The 18,163-nt window shown below is 40.9% G+C and overlaps 1 protein-coding gene across 4 annotated transcripts in view; it reads left to right on the top strand.

Moving 5' to 3' along the window:
* LOC124038069 (rho GTPase-activating protein 39-like) overlaps window positions 1-18,163 on the top strand; it is a 240,050-nt gene that overhangs the window by 180,657 nt on the left and 41,230 nt on the right. For 2 of the 4 annotated variants that reach the window (XM_046353490.1, XM_046353488.1), the window contains exons 4-8: window positions 6,367-6,636; window positions 7,075-7,833; window positions 16,057-16,221; window positions 17,208-17,393; window positions 17,961-17,987. In XM_046353490.1, coding sequence (XP_046209446.1) covers window positions 6,367-6,636; window positions 7,075-7,833; window positions 16,057-16,221; window positions 17,208-17,393; window positions 17,961-17,987 — 1,407 coding nt within the window. The remainder of the gene's footprint in view (window positions 1-6,366; window positions 6,637-7,074; window positions 7,834-16,056; window positions 16,222-17,207; window positions 17,394-17,960; window positions 17,988-18,163) is intronic. The other 2 variants (XM_046353491.1, XM_046353489.1) reach the window with 1 other exon arrangement.

Here is an 18,163-nt window from a genome sequence, read left to right as displayed (position 1 = left end):
GTTTCCTACGGTCTTTTCCCTGTATCTGTATCTGTATGTCTGTCCTGTTTCCTACGGTCTTTTCCCTGTATCTGTATGTGTCTGTCCTGTTTCCTACGGTCTTTTCCCTGTATCTGTATGTCTGTCCTGTTTCCTATGGTCTTTTCCCTGTATCTGTATGTGTCTGTCCTGTTTCCTACGGTCTTTTCCCTGTATCTGTATCTGTATGTCTGTCCTGTTTCCTACGGTCTTTTCCCTGTATCTGTGTGTGTCTGTCCTGTTTCCTACGGTCTTTTCCCTGTATCTGTATCTGTATGTGTCTGTCCTGTTTCCTACGGTCTTTTCCCTGTATCTGTATGTGTCTGTCCTGTTTCCTACGGTCTTTTCCCTGTATCTGTATGTGTCTGTCCTGTTTCCTACGGTCTTTTCCCTGTATCTGTATGTCTGTCCTGTTTCCTACGGTCTTTTCCCTGTATCTGTATGTCTGTCCTGTTTCCTATGGTCTTTTCCCTGTATCTGTATCTGTATGTCTGTCCTGTTTCCTACGGTCTTTTCCCTGTATCTGTATCTGTATGTCTGTCCTGTTTCCTACGGTCTTTTCCCTGTATCTGTATGTGTATGTCCTGTTTCCTACGGTCTTTTCCCTGTATCTGTATGTGTCTGTCCTGTTTCCTACGGTCTTTTCCCTGTATCTGTATGTCTGTCCTGTTTCCTATGGTCTTTTCCCTGTATCTGTATCTGTATGTCTGTCCTGTTTCCTACGGTCTTTTCCCTGTATCTGTATCTGTATGTCTGTCCTGTTTCCTACGGTCTTTTCCCTGTATCTGTATGTGTCTGTCCTGTTTCCTACGGTCTTTTCCCTGTATCTGTATGTCCTGTTTCCTACGGTCTTTTCCCTGTATCTGTATGTCCTGTTTCCTACGGTCTTTTCCCTGTATCTGTATCTGTATGTGTCTGTCCTGTTTCCTATGGTCTTTTCCCTGTATCTGTATCTGTATGTGTCTGTCCTGTTTCCTATGGTCTTTTCCCTGTATCTGTATCTGTATGCGTCTGTCCTGTTTCCTACGGTCTTTTCCCTGTATCTGTATCTGTATGTGTCTGTCCTGTTTCCTACGGTCTTTTCCCTGTATCTGTATGTGTCTGTCCTGTTTCCTACGGTATTTTCCCTGTATCTGTATGTCTGTCCTGTTTCCTACGGTCTTTTCCCTGTATCTGTATCTGTATGTCTGTCCTGTTTCCTACGGTCTTTTCCCTGTATCTGTATCTGTATGTGTCTGTCCTGTTTCCTACGGTATTTTCCCTGTATCTGTATGTGTCTGTCCTGTTTCCTACGGTCTTTTCCCTGTATCTGTATGTCTGTCCTGTTTCCTACGGTCTTTTCCCTGTATCTGTATGTGTCTGTCCTGTTTCCTACGGTCTTTTCCCTGTATCTGTATCTGTATGTCTGTCCTGTTTCCTACGGTCTTTTCCCTGTATCTGTATGTGTCTGTCCTGTTTCCTACGGTATTTTCCCTGTATCTGTATGTCTGTCCTGTTTCCTACGGTCTTTTCCCTGTATCTGTATGTGTCTGTCCTGTTTCCTACGGTCTTTTCCCTGTATCTGTATGTGTCTGTCCTGTTTCCTACAGTCTTTTCCCTGTATCTGTATCTGTATGTCTGTCCTGTTTCCTACGGTCTTTTCCCTGTATCTGTCTGTGTCTGTCCTGTTTCCTACGGTCTTTTCCCTGTATCTGTATCTGTATGTGTCTGTCCTGTTTCCTACGGTATTTTCCCTGTATCTGTATGTGTCTGTCCTGTTTCCTACGGTCTTTTCCCTGTATCTGTATGTCTGTCCTGTTTCCTATGGTCTTTTCCCTGTATCTGTATGTGTCTGTCCTGTTTCCTACGGTCTTTTCCCTGTATCTGTATCTGTATGTCTGTCCTGTTTCCTATGGTCTTTTCCCTGTATCTGTGTGTGTCTGTCCTGTTTCCTACGGTCTTTTCCCTGTATCTGTATCTGTATGTGTCTGTCCTGTTTCCTACGGTCTTTTCCCTGTATCTGTATGTGTCTGTCCTGTTTCCTACGGTCTTTTCCCTGTATCTGTATGTGTCTGTCCTGTTTCCTACGGTCTTTTCCCTGTATCTGTATGTCTGTCCTGTTTCCTACGGTCTTTTCCCTGTATCTGTATGTCTGTCCTGTTTCCTATGGTCTTTTCCCTGTATCTGTATCTGTATGTCTGTCCTGTTTCCTACGGTCTTTTCCCTGTATCTGTATCTGTATGTCTGTCCTGTTTCCTACGGTCTTTTCCCTGTATCTGTATGTGTATGTCCTGTTTCCTACGGTCTTTTCCCTGTATCTGTATGTGTCTGTCCTGTTTCCTACGGTCTTTTCCCTGTATCTGTATGTCTGTCCTGTTTCCTATGGTCTTTTCCCTGTATCTGTATCTGTATGTCTGTCCTGTTTCCTACGGTCTTTTCCCTGTATCTGTATCTGTATGTCTGTCCTGTTTCCTACGGTCTTTTCCCTGTATCTGTATGTGTCTGTCCTGTTTCCTACGGTCTTTTCCCTGTATCTGTATGTCCTGTTTCCTACGGTCTTTTCCCTGTATCTGTATGTCCTGTTTCCTACGGTCTTTTCCCTGTATCTGTATCTGTATGTGTCTGTCCTGTTTCCTATGGTCTTTTCCCTGTATCTGTATGTGTCTGTCCTGTTTCCTATGGTCTTTTCCCTGTATCTGTATCTGTATGCGTCTGTCCTGTTTCCTACGGTCTTTTCCCTGTATCTGTATCTGTATGTGTCTGTCCTGTTTCCTACGGTCTTTTCCCTGTATCTGTATGTGTCTGTCCTGTTTCCTACGGTATTTTCCCTGTATCTGTATGTCTGTCCTGTTTCCTACGGTCTTTTCCCTGTATCTGTATCTGTATGTCTGTCCTGTTTCCTACGGTCTTTTCCCTGTATCTGTATCTGTATGTGTCTGTCCTGTTTCCTACGGTATTTTCCCTGTATCTGTATGTGTCTGTCCTGTTTCCTACGGTCTTTTCCCTGTATCTGTATGTCTGTCCTGTTTCCTACGGTCTTTTCCCTGTATCTGTATGTGTCTGTCCTGTTTCCTACGGTCTTTTCCCTGTATCTGTATCTGTATGTCTATCCTGTTTCCTACAGTCTTTTCCCTGTATCTGTATGTGTCTGTCCTGTTTCCTACGGTATTTTCCCTGTATCTGTATGTCTGTCCTGTTTCCTACGGTCTTTTCCCTGTATCTGTATGTGTCTGTCCTGTTTCCTACGGTCTTTTCCCTGTATCTGTATGTGTCTGTCCTGTTTCCTACAGTCTTTTCCCTGTATCTGTATCTGTATGTCTGTCCTGTTTCCTACGGTCTTTTCCCTGTATCTGTCTGTGTCTGTCCTGTTTCCTACGGTCTTTTCCCTGTATCTGTATCTGTATGTGTCTGTCCTGTTTCCTACGGTATTTTCCCTGTATCTGTATGTGTCTGTCCTGTTTCCTACGGTCTTTTCCCTGTATCTGTATGTCTGTCCTGTTTCCTACGGTCTTTTCCCTGTATCTGTATGTGTCTGTCCTGTTTCCTACGGTCTTTTCCCTGTATCTGTATCTGTATGTCTGTCCTGTTTCCTACGGTCTTTTCCCTGTATCTGTGTGTGTCTGTCCTGTTTCCTACGGTCTTTTCCCTGTATCTGTATCTGTATGTGTCTGTCCTGTTTCCTACGGTCTTTTCCCTGTATCTGTATGTGTCTGTCCTGTTTCCTACGGTCTTTTCCCTGTATCTGTATGTGTCTGTCCTGTTTCCTACGGTCTTTTCCCTGTATCTGTATGTCTGTCCTGTTTCCTACGGTCTTTTCCCTGTATCTGTATGTCTGTCCTGTTTCCTATGGTCTTTTCCCTGTATCTGTATCTGTATGTCTGTCCTGTTTCCTACGGTCTTTTCCCTGTATCTGTATCTGTATGTCTGTCCTGTTTCCTACGGTCTTTTCCCTGTATCTGTATGTGTATGTCCTGTTTCCTACGGTCTTTTCCCTGTATCTGTATGTGTCTGTCCTGTTTCCTACGGTCTTTTCCCTGTATCTGTATGTCTGTCCTGTTTCCTATGGTCTTTTCCCTGTATCTGTATCTGTATGTCTGTCCTGTTTCCTACGGTCTTTTCCCTGTATCTGTATCTGTATGTCTGTCCTGTTTCCTACGTTCTTTTCCCTGTATCTGTATGTGTCTGTCCTGTTTCCTACGGTCTTTTCCCTGTATCTGTATGTCCTGTTTCCTACGGTCTTTTCCCTGTATCTGTATGTCCTGTTTCCTACGGTCTTTTCCCTGTATCTGTATCTGTATGTGTCTGTCCTGTTTCCTATGGTCTTTTCCCTGTATCTGTATCTGTATGTGTCTCTCCTGTTTCCTATGGTCTTTTCCCTGTATCTGTATCTGTATGCGTCTGTCCTGTTTCCTACGGTCTTTTCCCTGTATCTGTATCTGTATGTGTCTGTCCTGTTTCCTACGGTCTTTTCCCTGTATCTGTATGTGTCTGTCCTGTTTCCTACGGTATTTTCCCTGTATCTGTATGTCTGTCCTGTTTCCTACGGTCTTTTCCCTGTATCTGTATCTGTATGTCTGTCCTGTTTCCTACGGTCTTTTCCCTGTATCTGTATCTGTATGTGTCTGTCCTGTTTCCTACGGTATTTTCCCTGTATCTGTATGTGTCTGTCCTGTTTCCTACGGTCTTTTCCCTGTATCTGTATGTCTGTCCTGTTTCCTACGGTCTTTTCCCTGTATCTGTATGTGTCTGTCCTGTTTCCTACGGTCTTTTCCCTGTATCTGTATCTGTATGTCTGTCCTGTTTCCTACGGTCTTTTCCCTGTATCTGTATGTGTCTGTCCTGTTTCCTACGGTATTTTCCCTGTATCTGTATGTCTGTCCTGTTTCCTACGGTCTTTTCCCTGTATCTGTATGTGTCTGTCCTGTTTCCTACGGTCTTTTCCCTGTATCTGTATGTGTCTGTCCTGTTTCCTACAGTCTTTTTCCCTGTATCTGTATCTGTATGTCTGTCCTGTTTCCTACGGTCTTTTCCCTGTATCTGTCTGTGTCTGTCCTGTTTCCTACGGTCTTTTCCCTGTATCTGTATCTGTATGTGTCTGTCCTGTTTCCTACGGTATTTTCCTTGTATCTGTATGTGTCTGTCCTGTTTCCTACGGTATTTTCCCTGTATCTGTATGTGTCTGTCCTGTTTCCTACGGTATTTTCCCTGTATCTGTATGTGTCTGTCCTGTTTCCTACGGTCTTTTCCCTGTATCTGTATGTCTGTCCTGTTTCCTACGGTCTTTTCCCTGTATCTGTATCTGTATGTGTCTGTCCTGTTTCCTACGGTCTTTTCCCTGTATCTGTATCTGTATGTGTCTGTCCTGTTTCCTACGGTCTTTTCCCTGTATCTGTATGTGTCTGTCCTGTTTCCTACGGTCTTTTCCCTGTATCTGTATCTGTATGTGTCTGTCCTGTTTCCTACGGTCTTTTCCCTGTATCTGTATCTGTATGTGTCTGTCCTGTTTCCTACGGTCTTTTCCCTGTATCTGTATGTGTCTGTCCTGTTTCCTACGGTCTTTTCCCTGTATCTGTATGTGTATGTCTGTCCTGTTTCCTACGGTCTTTTCCCTGTATCTGTATGTGTCTGTCCTGTTTCCTACGGTCTTTTCCCTGTATCTGTATGTGTATGTCTGTCCTGTTTCCTACGGTCTTTTCCCTGTATCTGTATGTGTCTGTCCTGTTTCCTACGGTCTTTTCCCTGTATCTGTATGTGTATGTCTGTCCTGTTTCCTACGGTCTTTTCCCTGTATCTGTATGTGTCTGTCCTGTTTCCTACGGTCTTTTCCCTGTATCTGTATGTGTATGTCTGTCCTGTTTCCTACGGTCTTTTCCCTGTATCTGTATGTCTGTCCTGTTTCCTACGGTCTTTTCCCTGTATCTGTATGTCTGTCCTGTTTCCTACGGTCTTTTCCCTGTATCTGTATGTGTCTGTCCTGTTTCCTACGGTCTTTTCCCTGTATCTGTATCTGTATGTGTCTGTCCTGTTTCCTACGGTCTTTTCCCTGTATCTGTATCTGTATGTGTCTGTCCTGTATCCTACGGTCTTTTCCCTGTATCTGTATCTGTATGTGTCTGTCCTGTTTCCTACGGTCTTTTCCCTGTATCTGTATCTGTATGTGTCTGTCCTGTTTCCTACGGTCTTTTCCCTGTATCTGTATCTGTATGTGTCTGTCCTGTTTCCTACGGTCTTTTCATTCATTTATAATTTAAATACAATAAGATTTGACTTCACTTGCACTTTTATGTTAATGAACTTTTTAACATAAGTTGAACTTGTCCTTGACTGTAGGACACAAATGTATTGTTGTTATTATTATTATTATTATAGTACCAGCCCCCGCCCATCTACGAGGAACCTCCCACAGATGTGATGCGCCACCTGGGCTCTGACTCCTCCTCCTTGCAGTACGGCACAGGGAAGTCCCCCACCCGGGGAAATCCCTCCTCGGGGACGCCCCTCTATCTCTCGCCCAAACAGAGCCACTCCCCCTATGGTCAGCTGGTGTTGACCAGACAGAAGTGCCCAGAGAAGACACAGAGTCTGGAGTACAGCCCTGCAGGGAAGGAGTATGTCAAACAGCTGGTCTATGTGGAACAGGTAGGTAGTCCGAAGGTTAGAGAGATGGACAAGCAACTGGAGTGTTGCTGGTTCAAATCCCATGTCTGACAGGGAAAAGTGTGGTTGGGAGGGTGATGGTAACTGGGGAGTTGCTGGTTCAAATCCCATGTCTGACAGGGAAAAGTGTGGTTGGGAGTGTGATGGTAACTGGAGAGTTGCTGGTTCAAATCCCATGTCTGACAGGGAAAAGTGTGGTTGGGAGTGTGATGGGAACTGGAGAGTTGCTGGTTCAAATCCCATGTCTGACAGGGAAAAGTGTGGTTGGGAGTGTGATGGTAACTGGGGAGTTGCTGGTTCAAATCTCATGTCTGACAGGGAAAAGTGTGGTTGGGAGTGTGATGGTAACTGGGGAGTTGCTGGCATCAGCGTTTGTGTACATTGGACAATAAAGTCATCTTCTTCTTCCTCCGCCTACAGTCCTCCTCCAGCCCGCGTTTTAAGACGTCCGACCGCCTCCTTCGCTACGGGACCTCCACGGCCACCACTTCCTCCACGGGGGGTTATGGGGGCTCCTACGGGGGATCCTACACCCTCCAACACAGCCAGAGTCTGATCCGGGACCCCCGGCTGCTGCTGGACTATGGGGGTGGGGAGGGGGGCGAAGGCGGGGGCCAGAGGCTGCTCTACGAGGACTCCATGTCCTGGAGCTCCAGTCAGCACCACTCCCTCTCCCTCTCTGGGTCTACAGGAGGAGGGAGCTTCTCGCCCAGTGGCAACCGCAAACGCAAGACCCGGAAGCCCTCCCTGCCTCAGGAGCTGGGGAGTTGTGGAGGGGGTGGTGGGGTGGAGCGGGAGGAAGGGCCAATGTCGGGGACGCTGTCGGAGGCGGTGATGAACCAGGCCAGGCTGGCGTGGGAGGCCCAGCAGGTGATGAAGCAGAGGAGCAGTTGGGACTCAGCCCCGGGAGGAGGGGGATCGGCTGGTGGCTGTGCCCAGGGAGGTGTGTCTAAAGACGGGTACGAGAGCGACGGTGCGGTGCCCCTCCCCCTGCCAGGCCCGGTGGTGAGGGCGTTTAGTGAGGACGAGGCGTTGGCACAGAGCGACGGGCATCACGGGCATTACCACTGGAAACGCAGCACCTTCGACAGACTGGGCTTCCCTCGGGCACTACTGGAGAAGAGCCTGTCTGTACAGACCAACCTGGCCTCGCCTGAGCCCTTCTTACACCCCTCACAGGTATACGCAGTAGTACACACACACAGTCTATCACTGCACTGCCGACTCTAGCATTTATATTCTATGTCGCCGTAGGTTTGTGTATGTGCGCACACTTGACTGTGTGGGGCTTCACTGCTCTAGCTCATCTTCTCTGTAACAGAGACATGCCCTGGCTGCCGTAGGTCCATGAGTGTTTCATCATGTGCAGAATCAGACAATTATTTGAGCCAGAGCTCAGATGGATTTATGTAATATCAATACTGCTGCTACTACCACATACCTACCAGGCAAACACACACAGACACACACACACACACAGCCCAACACATGCACATAAATACATTGACACACCAGGCCATAAACAAAGACACACAGACCCATGCCACATTCTCCAACACCTTTTCGTTGTGCTGCTGAGACAGAGCGACAGCAGGTCTGCTTTAAGGTGTCAAGAGAGATCGGAGCCATGCTAGAGAAGGATGGGAGGCTGTGGGGAACTACAAGCCAGGATTTATTCTGCTTCACATATGCAGCCCTCCCTCATCCCTCCAATTATCATTTCTTTCTTTCTTTCTCTCTCTCTCTCTCTCTCTCTCTCTCTCTCTCTCTCTCTCTCTCTCTCTCTCTCTCTCTCTCACTCACTCACTCACTCACTCACTCACTCACACTCACTCACTCACTCACTCACTCTCATATCTATCATCACACTCACTTTTTTTTGCCTTATGACAATAACTTATTTGCATCTTGGTGCAAACTGCCCTCACATAAGAGAAATCTGCCACTCTCATAACCATCGGAGAGAGGGAGAGGGAGAGTAGAGAGGGGTGAGAGTAGAGAGGGGAATAGGCAGTTTGAGAAAGGGAGAGACGCAGGGGGTAGTGGAAGATAGCAGGCCTGAAAGTGCTTACAAAGAAAGAAATTGCGCTGAACACAGGATAGCAGCACTCAAACTCAGAACAGGGGGAAAGAAAGAAAAATGTTAAAAGGGCGAGAGCGATGAATATATATATATATATATAGAGAGAGAGAGAGAGAGAGAGAGAGAGAGAGAGAGAGAGAGAGAGAGAGAGAGATGAATATATATATATAGAGAGAGAGATGAATATATATATATATAGAGAGAGATGAATATATATATATATAGAGAGAGAGAGAGATGAATATATATATAGAGAGAGAGAGAGATGAATATATATATATAGAGAGAGATGAATATATATATATATATATATATATATAGAGAGAGATGAATATATATATATATATATAGAGAGATGAATATATATATATAGAGAGAGATGAATATATATATATAGAGAGAGATGAATATATATATAGAGAGAGAGATGAATATATATATATATATATATATATATATATATATATATATATAGAGAGAGAGAGAGAGATGAATATATATATATATATAGAGAGAGAGATGAATATATATATATATATATATATATATATATATAGAGAGAGAGATGAATATATATATAGAGAGAGAGAGAGATGAATATATATATATAGAGAGAGATGAATATATATATATATATAGAGAGAGATGAATATATATATATATAGAGAGAGATGAATATATATATATAGAGAGAGAGATGAATATATATATATAGAGAGAGATGAATATATATATATATATATATATATATATATATATATATATATATAGACAGATGAATATATATATATATATATATATATATATAGACAGATGAATATATATATATATATAGAGAGAGAGAGATGAATATATATATATATATATAGAGAGAGAGAGAGATGAATATATATATATAGAGAGAGAGAGAGAGAGATGAATATATATATACAGAGAGAGAGAGATGAATATATATATAGAGAGAGAGAGATGAATATATATATATATATATAGAGAGAGAGATTAATATATATATATATATAGAGAGAGATGAATATATATATATATATATATAGAGAGAGAGATGAATATATATATATAGAAAGAGAGATGAATATATATATATAGAGAGAGATGAATATATATATATAGAGAGAGATTAATATATATATAGAGAGAGATGAATATATATATATAGAGAGAGATGAATATATATATAGAGAGAGAGATGAATATATATATATATAGAGAGATGAATATATATATATATAGAGAGATGAATATATATATATATATAGAGAGAGATGAATATATATATATAGAGAGAGAGAGATGAATATATATATATATAGAGAGATGAATATATATATATATATATAGAGAGAGAGAGAGATGAATATATATATATAGAGAGAGATGAATATATATATATAGAGAGATGAATATATATATAGAGAGAGAGATGAATATATATATATAGAGAGAGATGAATATGTATATAGAGAGAGAGAGAGATGAATATATATATATATAGAGAGAGAGATGAATATATATATATAGAGAGAGATGAATATATATATATAGAGAGAGATGAATATATATATATAGAGAGAGATGAATATATATATATAGAGAGAGAGAGATGAATATATATATATATAGAGAGAGATGAATATATATATATATAGAGAGATGAATATATATATATATAGAGAGAGATGAATATATATATATAGAGAGAGAGAGAGATGAATATATATATATAGAGAGAGATGAATATATATATATATATATATATATATATATATATATATATATATATATAGACAGATGAATATATATATATATAGAGAGAGAGAGATGAATATATATATATATAGAGAGAGAGAGAGAGATGAATATATATATATATAGAGAGAGAGAGAGAGATATGAATATATATATATAGAGAGAGAGAGATGAATATATATATAGAGAGAGAGAGATGAATATATATATATATATATAGAGAGAGAGATGAATATATATATATATATATATAGAGAGAGATGAATATATATATATATATATATAGAGAGAGAGATGAATATATATATATAGAAAGAGAGATGAATATATATATATAGAGAGAGATGAATATATATATATAGAGAGAGATTAATATATATATAGAGAGAGATGAATATATATATATAGAGAGAGATTAATATATATATAGAGAGAGAGATGAATATATATATATAGAGAGAGATGAATATATATATATATAGAGAGATGAATATATATATATATATATAGAGAGATGAATATATATATAGAGAGAGAGAGAGATGAATATATATATATATAGAGAGAGATGAATATATATATATATAGAGAGAGATGAATATATATATAGAGAGAGAGAGATGAATATATATATATAGAGAGAGAGATGAATATATATATATAGAAAGAGAGATGAATATATATATATAGAGAGAGATGAATATATATATAGAGAGAGATTAATATATATATAGAGAGAGATGAATATATATATATAGAGAGAGATGAATATATATATATAGAGAGAGATGAATATATATATATATAGAGAGAGATGAATATATATATACATATATAGAGAGAGAGATGAATATATATATATAGAGAGAGAGAGAGATGAATATATATATATAGAGAGAGATGAATATATATATATATATATATATATATAGAGAGAGATGAATATATATATATATATAGAGAGAGATGAATATATATATATATATAGAGATGAATATATATATATAGAGAGAGATGAATATATATATATAGAGAGAGATGAATATGTATATATAGAGAGAGAGAGATTAATATATATATAGAGAGAGAGAGATGAATATATATATATATAGAGAGAGATGAATATATATATAGAGAGAGAGATGAATATATATATATAGAGAGAGAGATGAATATATATATATAGAGAGAGATTAATATATATATATAGCGAGAGATGAATATATATATAGAGAGAGAGATGAATATGTATATATATACATATAGAGAGAGAGAGATGAATATATATATATAGAGAGAGATGAATATGTATATATAGAAATAGATGAATATGTATATATATAGAGAGAGAGATGAATATATATATATAGAGAGAGAGATGAATATATATATAGAGAGAGAGATGAATATGTATATATAGAGAGAGATGAATATGTATATATAGAGAGATGAATATATATATATAGAGAGAGATGAATATATATATATAGAGAGAGATGAATATATATATATAGAGAGAGATGAATATGTATATATAGAGAGAGATGAATATGTATATATAGAGAGAGATGAATATGTATATATATATATAGAGAGAGAGAGAGAGATGTAAAAAGAGATCCCAAAAAGTTGACTGGGACAGTTCTAGCAGGACAGACAGAAGGTGGCATCCTATGACGATGCCACTTTGAAAGTCACTGAGCTCTTCAGTAAGGCCTTTCTACTGCTAATGTTTGTCTATGGAGATTGCATGGCTGTGTGCTCTCTTTTATACACCTGTCAGCAACGGGCTGAAATAGCTGAATCTACTCATTTGAAGGGGTGTCCGCATACGAATGTATGTATAGTGTATACTGATGCCACACACACACTTTCCAGCTCAGCACATACGCTACTGCTACTGTCTACTATCTATCACTTCACCCCTACTATGTGTAGATACAGTGCCTTCAGAACATATTCACACCTTTTTGACTTTTTCCACATTTTGTTGTGTTACAGATGGAATTTAAAATGGATTAAATTTAGCTTTTTTTGTCTCTGGCCTACACACAACACCCCATAATGTCAAAGTGGAATTGTGTTTTTCAAAATATTTACAAACTATTTAAAAGTGAAAAGCTGAAATGCCTTAAGTCAATAAGTATTTAAGCCTAAATAAGTTCAGGAGTAAAAAAATTGCTTAATATGCTACATAATACGTTTATGGACTCTGTGTGCAATAATAGTGTTTAACCAGATTTTTAAATGACTACCTCCTCTCTGTACCCCACACATACACAGATTCAACCACAAAGACCAGGGAGGTTTTCCCAATTCCTTGCAAAAAAGGGCATCTATTGGTGGATGGGTGTAACAACAAAACAGACATTGAATATCCCTTTGAGCATAGTGAAGTTATTCATTACACTTTGGATGGTGTATCAATACACCCAGTCCTTACAAAGATACATGTGTCCTTCCTAACTCAGTTGCAGAGGAGGAAAGAAACTGCTCAGGGATTTCAACATTTCACCATCACCATGAATGGTATATTTCAAACAGTTGCAGAGTTTAAGGAGAAAAGGAGAAAACTGAGGATGGATCAGCAACATAGTAGTTACTCCACAATACTAACCTAATTGATAGAGTGAAAAGAAGGAAGCCTGTACGGAATTAAAATATTTAAAAACATGCATCTTTTTAAACAAGGCACTAAAGTAATACTGCAAAACAAATTATACTAAAGTGTTATGTTTGGGGCAAATCCAATACAACACATTACTCTCCATATTTTCACAAATAGTGGTGGCTGTATCATGTTATGGGTATGCTTGTAATCTTTAAGGACTGTGTAGTTTTTCAGGATAAAAAATCAACAGAATGGAGTGAAGGACAGGCAAAATCCTAGAGGAAACCCTGGTTCAGTCTGCTTTTCACCAGACACTGGGAGATGAATTCACCTTTTCAGCAGGTCAACAACCTAAAACACAAGGCCAAATCTACACTGGAGTTGCTTACCAAGAAGACAGTGAATGTTCCTGAGTGACCAAGTTACAGTTTTGACTTAAATCTACTTGGAAATCTATGGCAAGACCTGAAAATGGTTGTCAAGCAATGATCACCACCCAATTTCACAGAGCTTGAGGAATATTGACAATAATAATATGCAAATGTTGCACAATCCAGGTGTGGAAAGCTCTTACAGACTTACCCAGAAAGACTGTATGTAATAGCTGCCAACACTTGACCCTATCCCCTCCCCTCTTCTCCAGACCATTTCCGGAGACCTTCTCCCTTACCTCACCTCGCTCATCAACTCATCACTGACCGCTGGCTACGTCCCTTCCGTCTTCAAGAGAGCGAGAGTTGCACCCCTTCTGAAAAAACCTACACTCGATCCCTCTGATGTCAACAATTACAGACCAGTATCCCTTCTTTCTTTTCTCTCCAAAACTCTTGAACGTGCTTGGCCAGCTCTCCCGCTATCTCTCTCTGAATGACCTTCTTGATCCAAATCAGTCAGGTTTCAAGACTAGTCATTCAACTGAGACTGCTCTCCTCTGTATCACGGAGGCGCTCCGCACTGCTAAAGCTAACTCTCTCTCCTCTGCTCTCATCCTTCTAGATCTATCGGCTGCCTTCGATACTGTGAACCATCAGATCCTCCTCTCCACCCTCTCAGAGTTGGGCATCTCCGGCGCGGCCCACGCTTGGATTGCGTCCTACCTGACAGGTCGCTCCTACCAGGTGGCGTGGCGAGAATCTGTCTCCTCACCACGCGCTCTCACCACTGGTGTCCCCCAGGGCTCTGTGCTAGGCCCTCTCCTATTCTCGCTATACACCAAGTCACTTGGCTCTGTCATAACCTCACATGGTCTCTCCTATCATTGCTATGCAGACGACACACAACTAATCTTCTCCTTTCCCCCTTCTGATGACCAGCTGGCGAATCGCATCTCTGCATGTCTGGCAGACATATCAGTGAGAGAGAGATGATGACGGATCACCACCTCAAGCTGAACCTCGGCAAGACGGAGCTGCTCTTCCTCCCGGGGAAGGACTGCCCGTTCCATGATCTCGCCATCACGGTTGACGACTCCATTGTGTCCTCCTCCCAGAGCGCTAAGAACCTTGGTGTGATCCTGGACAACACCCTGTCGTTCTCAACCAACATCAAGGCGGTGGCCCGTTCCTGTAGGCTCTACAACATCCGCAGAGTACGACCCTGCCTCACACAGGAAGCGGCGCAGGTCCTAATCCAGGCACTTGTCATCTCCCGTCTGGATTACTGCAACTCGCTGTTGGCTGGGCTCCCTGCCTGTGCCATTAAACCCCTTCAACTCATCCAGAACGCCGCAGCCCGTCTGGGGTTCAACCTTCCCAAGTTCTCTCACGTCACCCCGCTCCTCCGTTCTCTCCACTGGCTTCCAGTTGAAGCTCGCATCCGCTACAAGACCATGGTGCTTGCCTACGGAGCTGTGAGGGGAACGGCACCTCAGTACCTCCAGGCTCTGATCAGGCCCTACACCCAAACAAGGGCACTGCGTTCATCCACCTCTGGCCTGCTCGCCTCCCTACCACTGAGGAAGTACAGCTCCCGCTCAGCCCAGTCAAAGCTGTTCGCTGCTCTGGCCCCCCAATGGTGGAACAAACTCCCTCACGACGCCAGGACAGCGGAGTCAATCACCACCTTCCGGAGATACCTGAAACCCCACCTCTTTAAGGAATACCTAGGATAGGATAAGTATCCCCCCTTTAAGATTTAGATGCACTATTGTAAAGTGACTGTTCCACTGGATCTCATAAGGTGAATGCACCAATTTGTAAGTCGCTCTGGATAAGAGCGTCTGCTAAATGACTTAAATGTAAATGTAAGAGGAGTGTGGAGTGTGAATACTTATGTTAAATTAGATATTTATGTGTTGCATTTTCAATCCATTTGGAAAATGTCTAAAACCATGTTTTCACTTGGTCATTATTGGGTATTGTGTGTAGGTGGGTGAAGAGAAAACATCTATTGAATCCATTTTGAATTCAGGTTGTAACACAACAAATATGGAATGAGTCACGGGGTATGAATACTTACTGAAGGCTGCTTCCATTACCTCGTACCCCTGCACATCGACTTGGTACTGGTACTTCCTGTATACAGCCATGTTATTCTTACTCATTATTGTTATTCACGGTGTATTTATTCCTCGTTTCACTATTTCTCTACTTTTTTATTATATATTTTTTGAAACTACGATTTTGGAAAAGGACCCCGTCAGTAAGCATTTCACTGTTAGTCTAACCTGTTGTTTACGAAGCATGTGACAAATAAAATTACATTTCATTTCATTTGATTCTAATTTATGATTATTTGTGTGGTGCCAGATGTGGGCAGGATTTAAACTAACCCAACCTTCGTTGTCATTGGTCACACAAAAGTCTCACAAATCTCTGTTTTGGACGACACTGCCTTTATGACCAATATTATCCTATTTATACTTTGTAGTCAATTTTCTCAATTAATTATGTTTGTACTAGGGTAAGAAGGCGTTTGAATGAGGAGTATTTCTCTCTCTCAGTCAGAGGATCTTGGAGCCTGTGCTCAGTTCGAGGCAAGTCGTAATGCTCGGAACATGATGCCCAGCGCAAGCTGTGGAGTTTTCCCAGAATTCACCCTGCGGAAGCCGTCCTCGGAGACCGACATCGAGAACTGGGCCTCCAAACACTTCAACAAACACACACAGGTACACGCACACACACACTTAACTTTACAGCTAAACACACACTGATACATGACATACACACACAATCATTCTACTTTATAATTCAACATTCACAGGAACAGAAAAACACTCTCATATTTATGTAGGGCTGGTCGGTATACCATATTTTACTATATACCGATATTGATGTCTGGACCGGTTTAAGTTTTTACTTTCCCTTCTATAATGATATTTTAATGTTTGGTTTGTTAAATGTGATATGTGATATGCAACTATGCTAATCGCTAGTTAGCTGGCTAGCTAGCTTGTACTAAGAGTCAGAGCCAACATAGCTAGTTAGCTAATACTGCCTGGTACCAGTGCTGATGTAGGACGAGGCTAGCTACATGAAGTAAGAAAACATGTAATGTAACATCTAATTAGGGTCACCTGGAAACACTGACCAACACTTTGGTTTCTACCCTGTCAATAATTCCTCACTGGCTAATTGATGCGTTGTCATATCAAACAGCAATGCATTATAGGTGCTGCTCACTGTATTTCAACTTTAGAACTAGACTATAGAATTCCAACAGTTCACCAATTAACTAGATTGTTTTGGCCGTATCACGCTGCATGGCACAGTGTGGAAATCATAATTAAAGTGTAGGAAATGCAGAACTATATGAAAATGCTGAAAATGATTTTGATTTGGAGTTTGATTGAACAGTATTAATGGAGACCCATTGAAATCACATATAATTGATGTGTTGCCACCCTAGGGTCATGAACCACTCAGAAAGCATATTTTGAACATTTATTGTTCAAAAACATCAAATAGCGTCATACAAATATTGTGGTGTAATATTTTGTCCACATCGCCCAGGCCTACATTTATAGAAGCTCTAGTATAACTACAGCAAAATATTCACCTATCAGTCCTCCTCCCTCATTCTCCTTCTCCCTCTTCCCCCTCCCCTTACCTCTCCCCCTCCTCTTCCTCTCCTCCTCTCACCCTCCTTTCCCAGGGTCTGTTCCGGCGCAAGGTGTCCATAGCCAACATGCTGGCATGGAGCAGTGAGCCAATCAGGAAGCCCATGATCGTGACGTCAGACCGCGCGGTGAAGCGGGAGGCGGTGGAGATCTTTAAACTAATCCAGACCTACATGGGAGACCGCCGAGCCAAGACTGACCCACTCACTGTCGCCCTGGAGGTCTGCGGACTCCCTCTGTCATGTCTGCATCCCAAATAGCACCCTATCATCTATCAGTGCCTTGCGAAAGTATTCGGCCCCCTTGAATTTTGCGACCTTTTGCCACATTTCAGGCTTCAAACATAAAGATATAAAACTGTATTTTTGTTGTGAAGAATCAACAAGTGGGACACAATCATGAAGTGGAACGACATTTATTGGATATTTCAAACTTTTTTAACAAATCAAAAACTGAAAAATTGGGTGTGCAAAAAAATACAGTTTTGTATCTTTATGTTTGAAGCCTGAAATGTGGCAAAAGGTCGCAAAGTTCAAGGGGGCCGAATACTTTCGCAAGGCACTGTATATAGTGCACTACTTTTTCAAAAGCACTAAAAGGGAATAGGGTGCTGTTTTGGACTCGTGTCTCTCCTTTCTGCAGACATGTGTCATTTTATGTGCTGTTAAGCTTCAATTTGTCTTTAGTTTCTGATTTGTGCATCAAAATAATAATAATTTCATCCCCCCTCTCATCTTCCCTCTTTTTCCCCCTCTGGCCCTCTCTGTCTTTCTCTTTTTCACGCCAAGACTGGCCCACTGAACATCGCCCTGGAGGTCTGCACAGACCCTTTTATTATCTTCGTTCTCTCCTTGTATCAGCTTTTTCATGTCTCTCTTTGTATCTACCTTCACTGTGTTGCTTCTCACTCCTCTCCTTTTTCATGTCTCTCTTTGTATCTACCTTCACTGTGTTGCTTCTCACTCCTCTCCTTTTTCATGTCTCTCTTTGT

Source organism: Oncorhynchus gorbuscha, linkage group LG06 (genome assembly GCF_021184085.1).
Source record: "Oncorhynchus gorbuscha isolate QuinsamMale2020 ecotype Even-year linkage group LG06, OgorEven_v1.0, whole genome shotgun sequence".
In the NCBI taxonomy this organism is placed as follows: domain Eukaryota; kingdom Metazoa; phylum Chordata; class Actinopteri; order Salmoniformes; family Salmonidae; genus Oncorhynchus; species Oncorhynchus gorbuscha.
The sequence above is the reverse complement of the archived record's forward strand: the minus strand, read 5'-3'. Positions and strand labels throughout refer to the sequence as shown.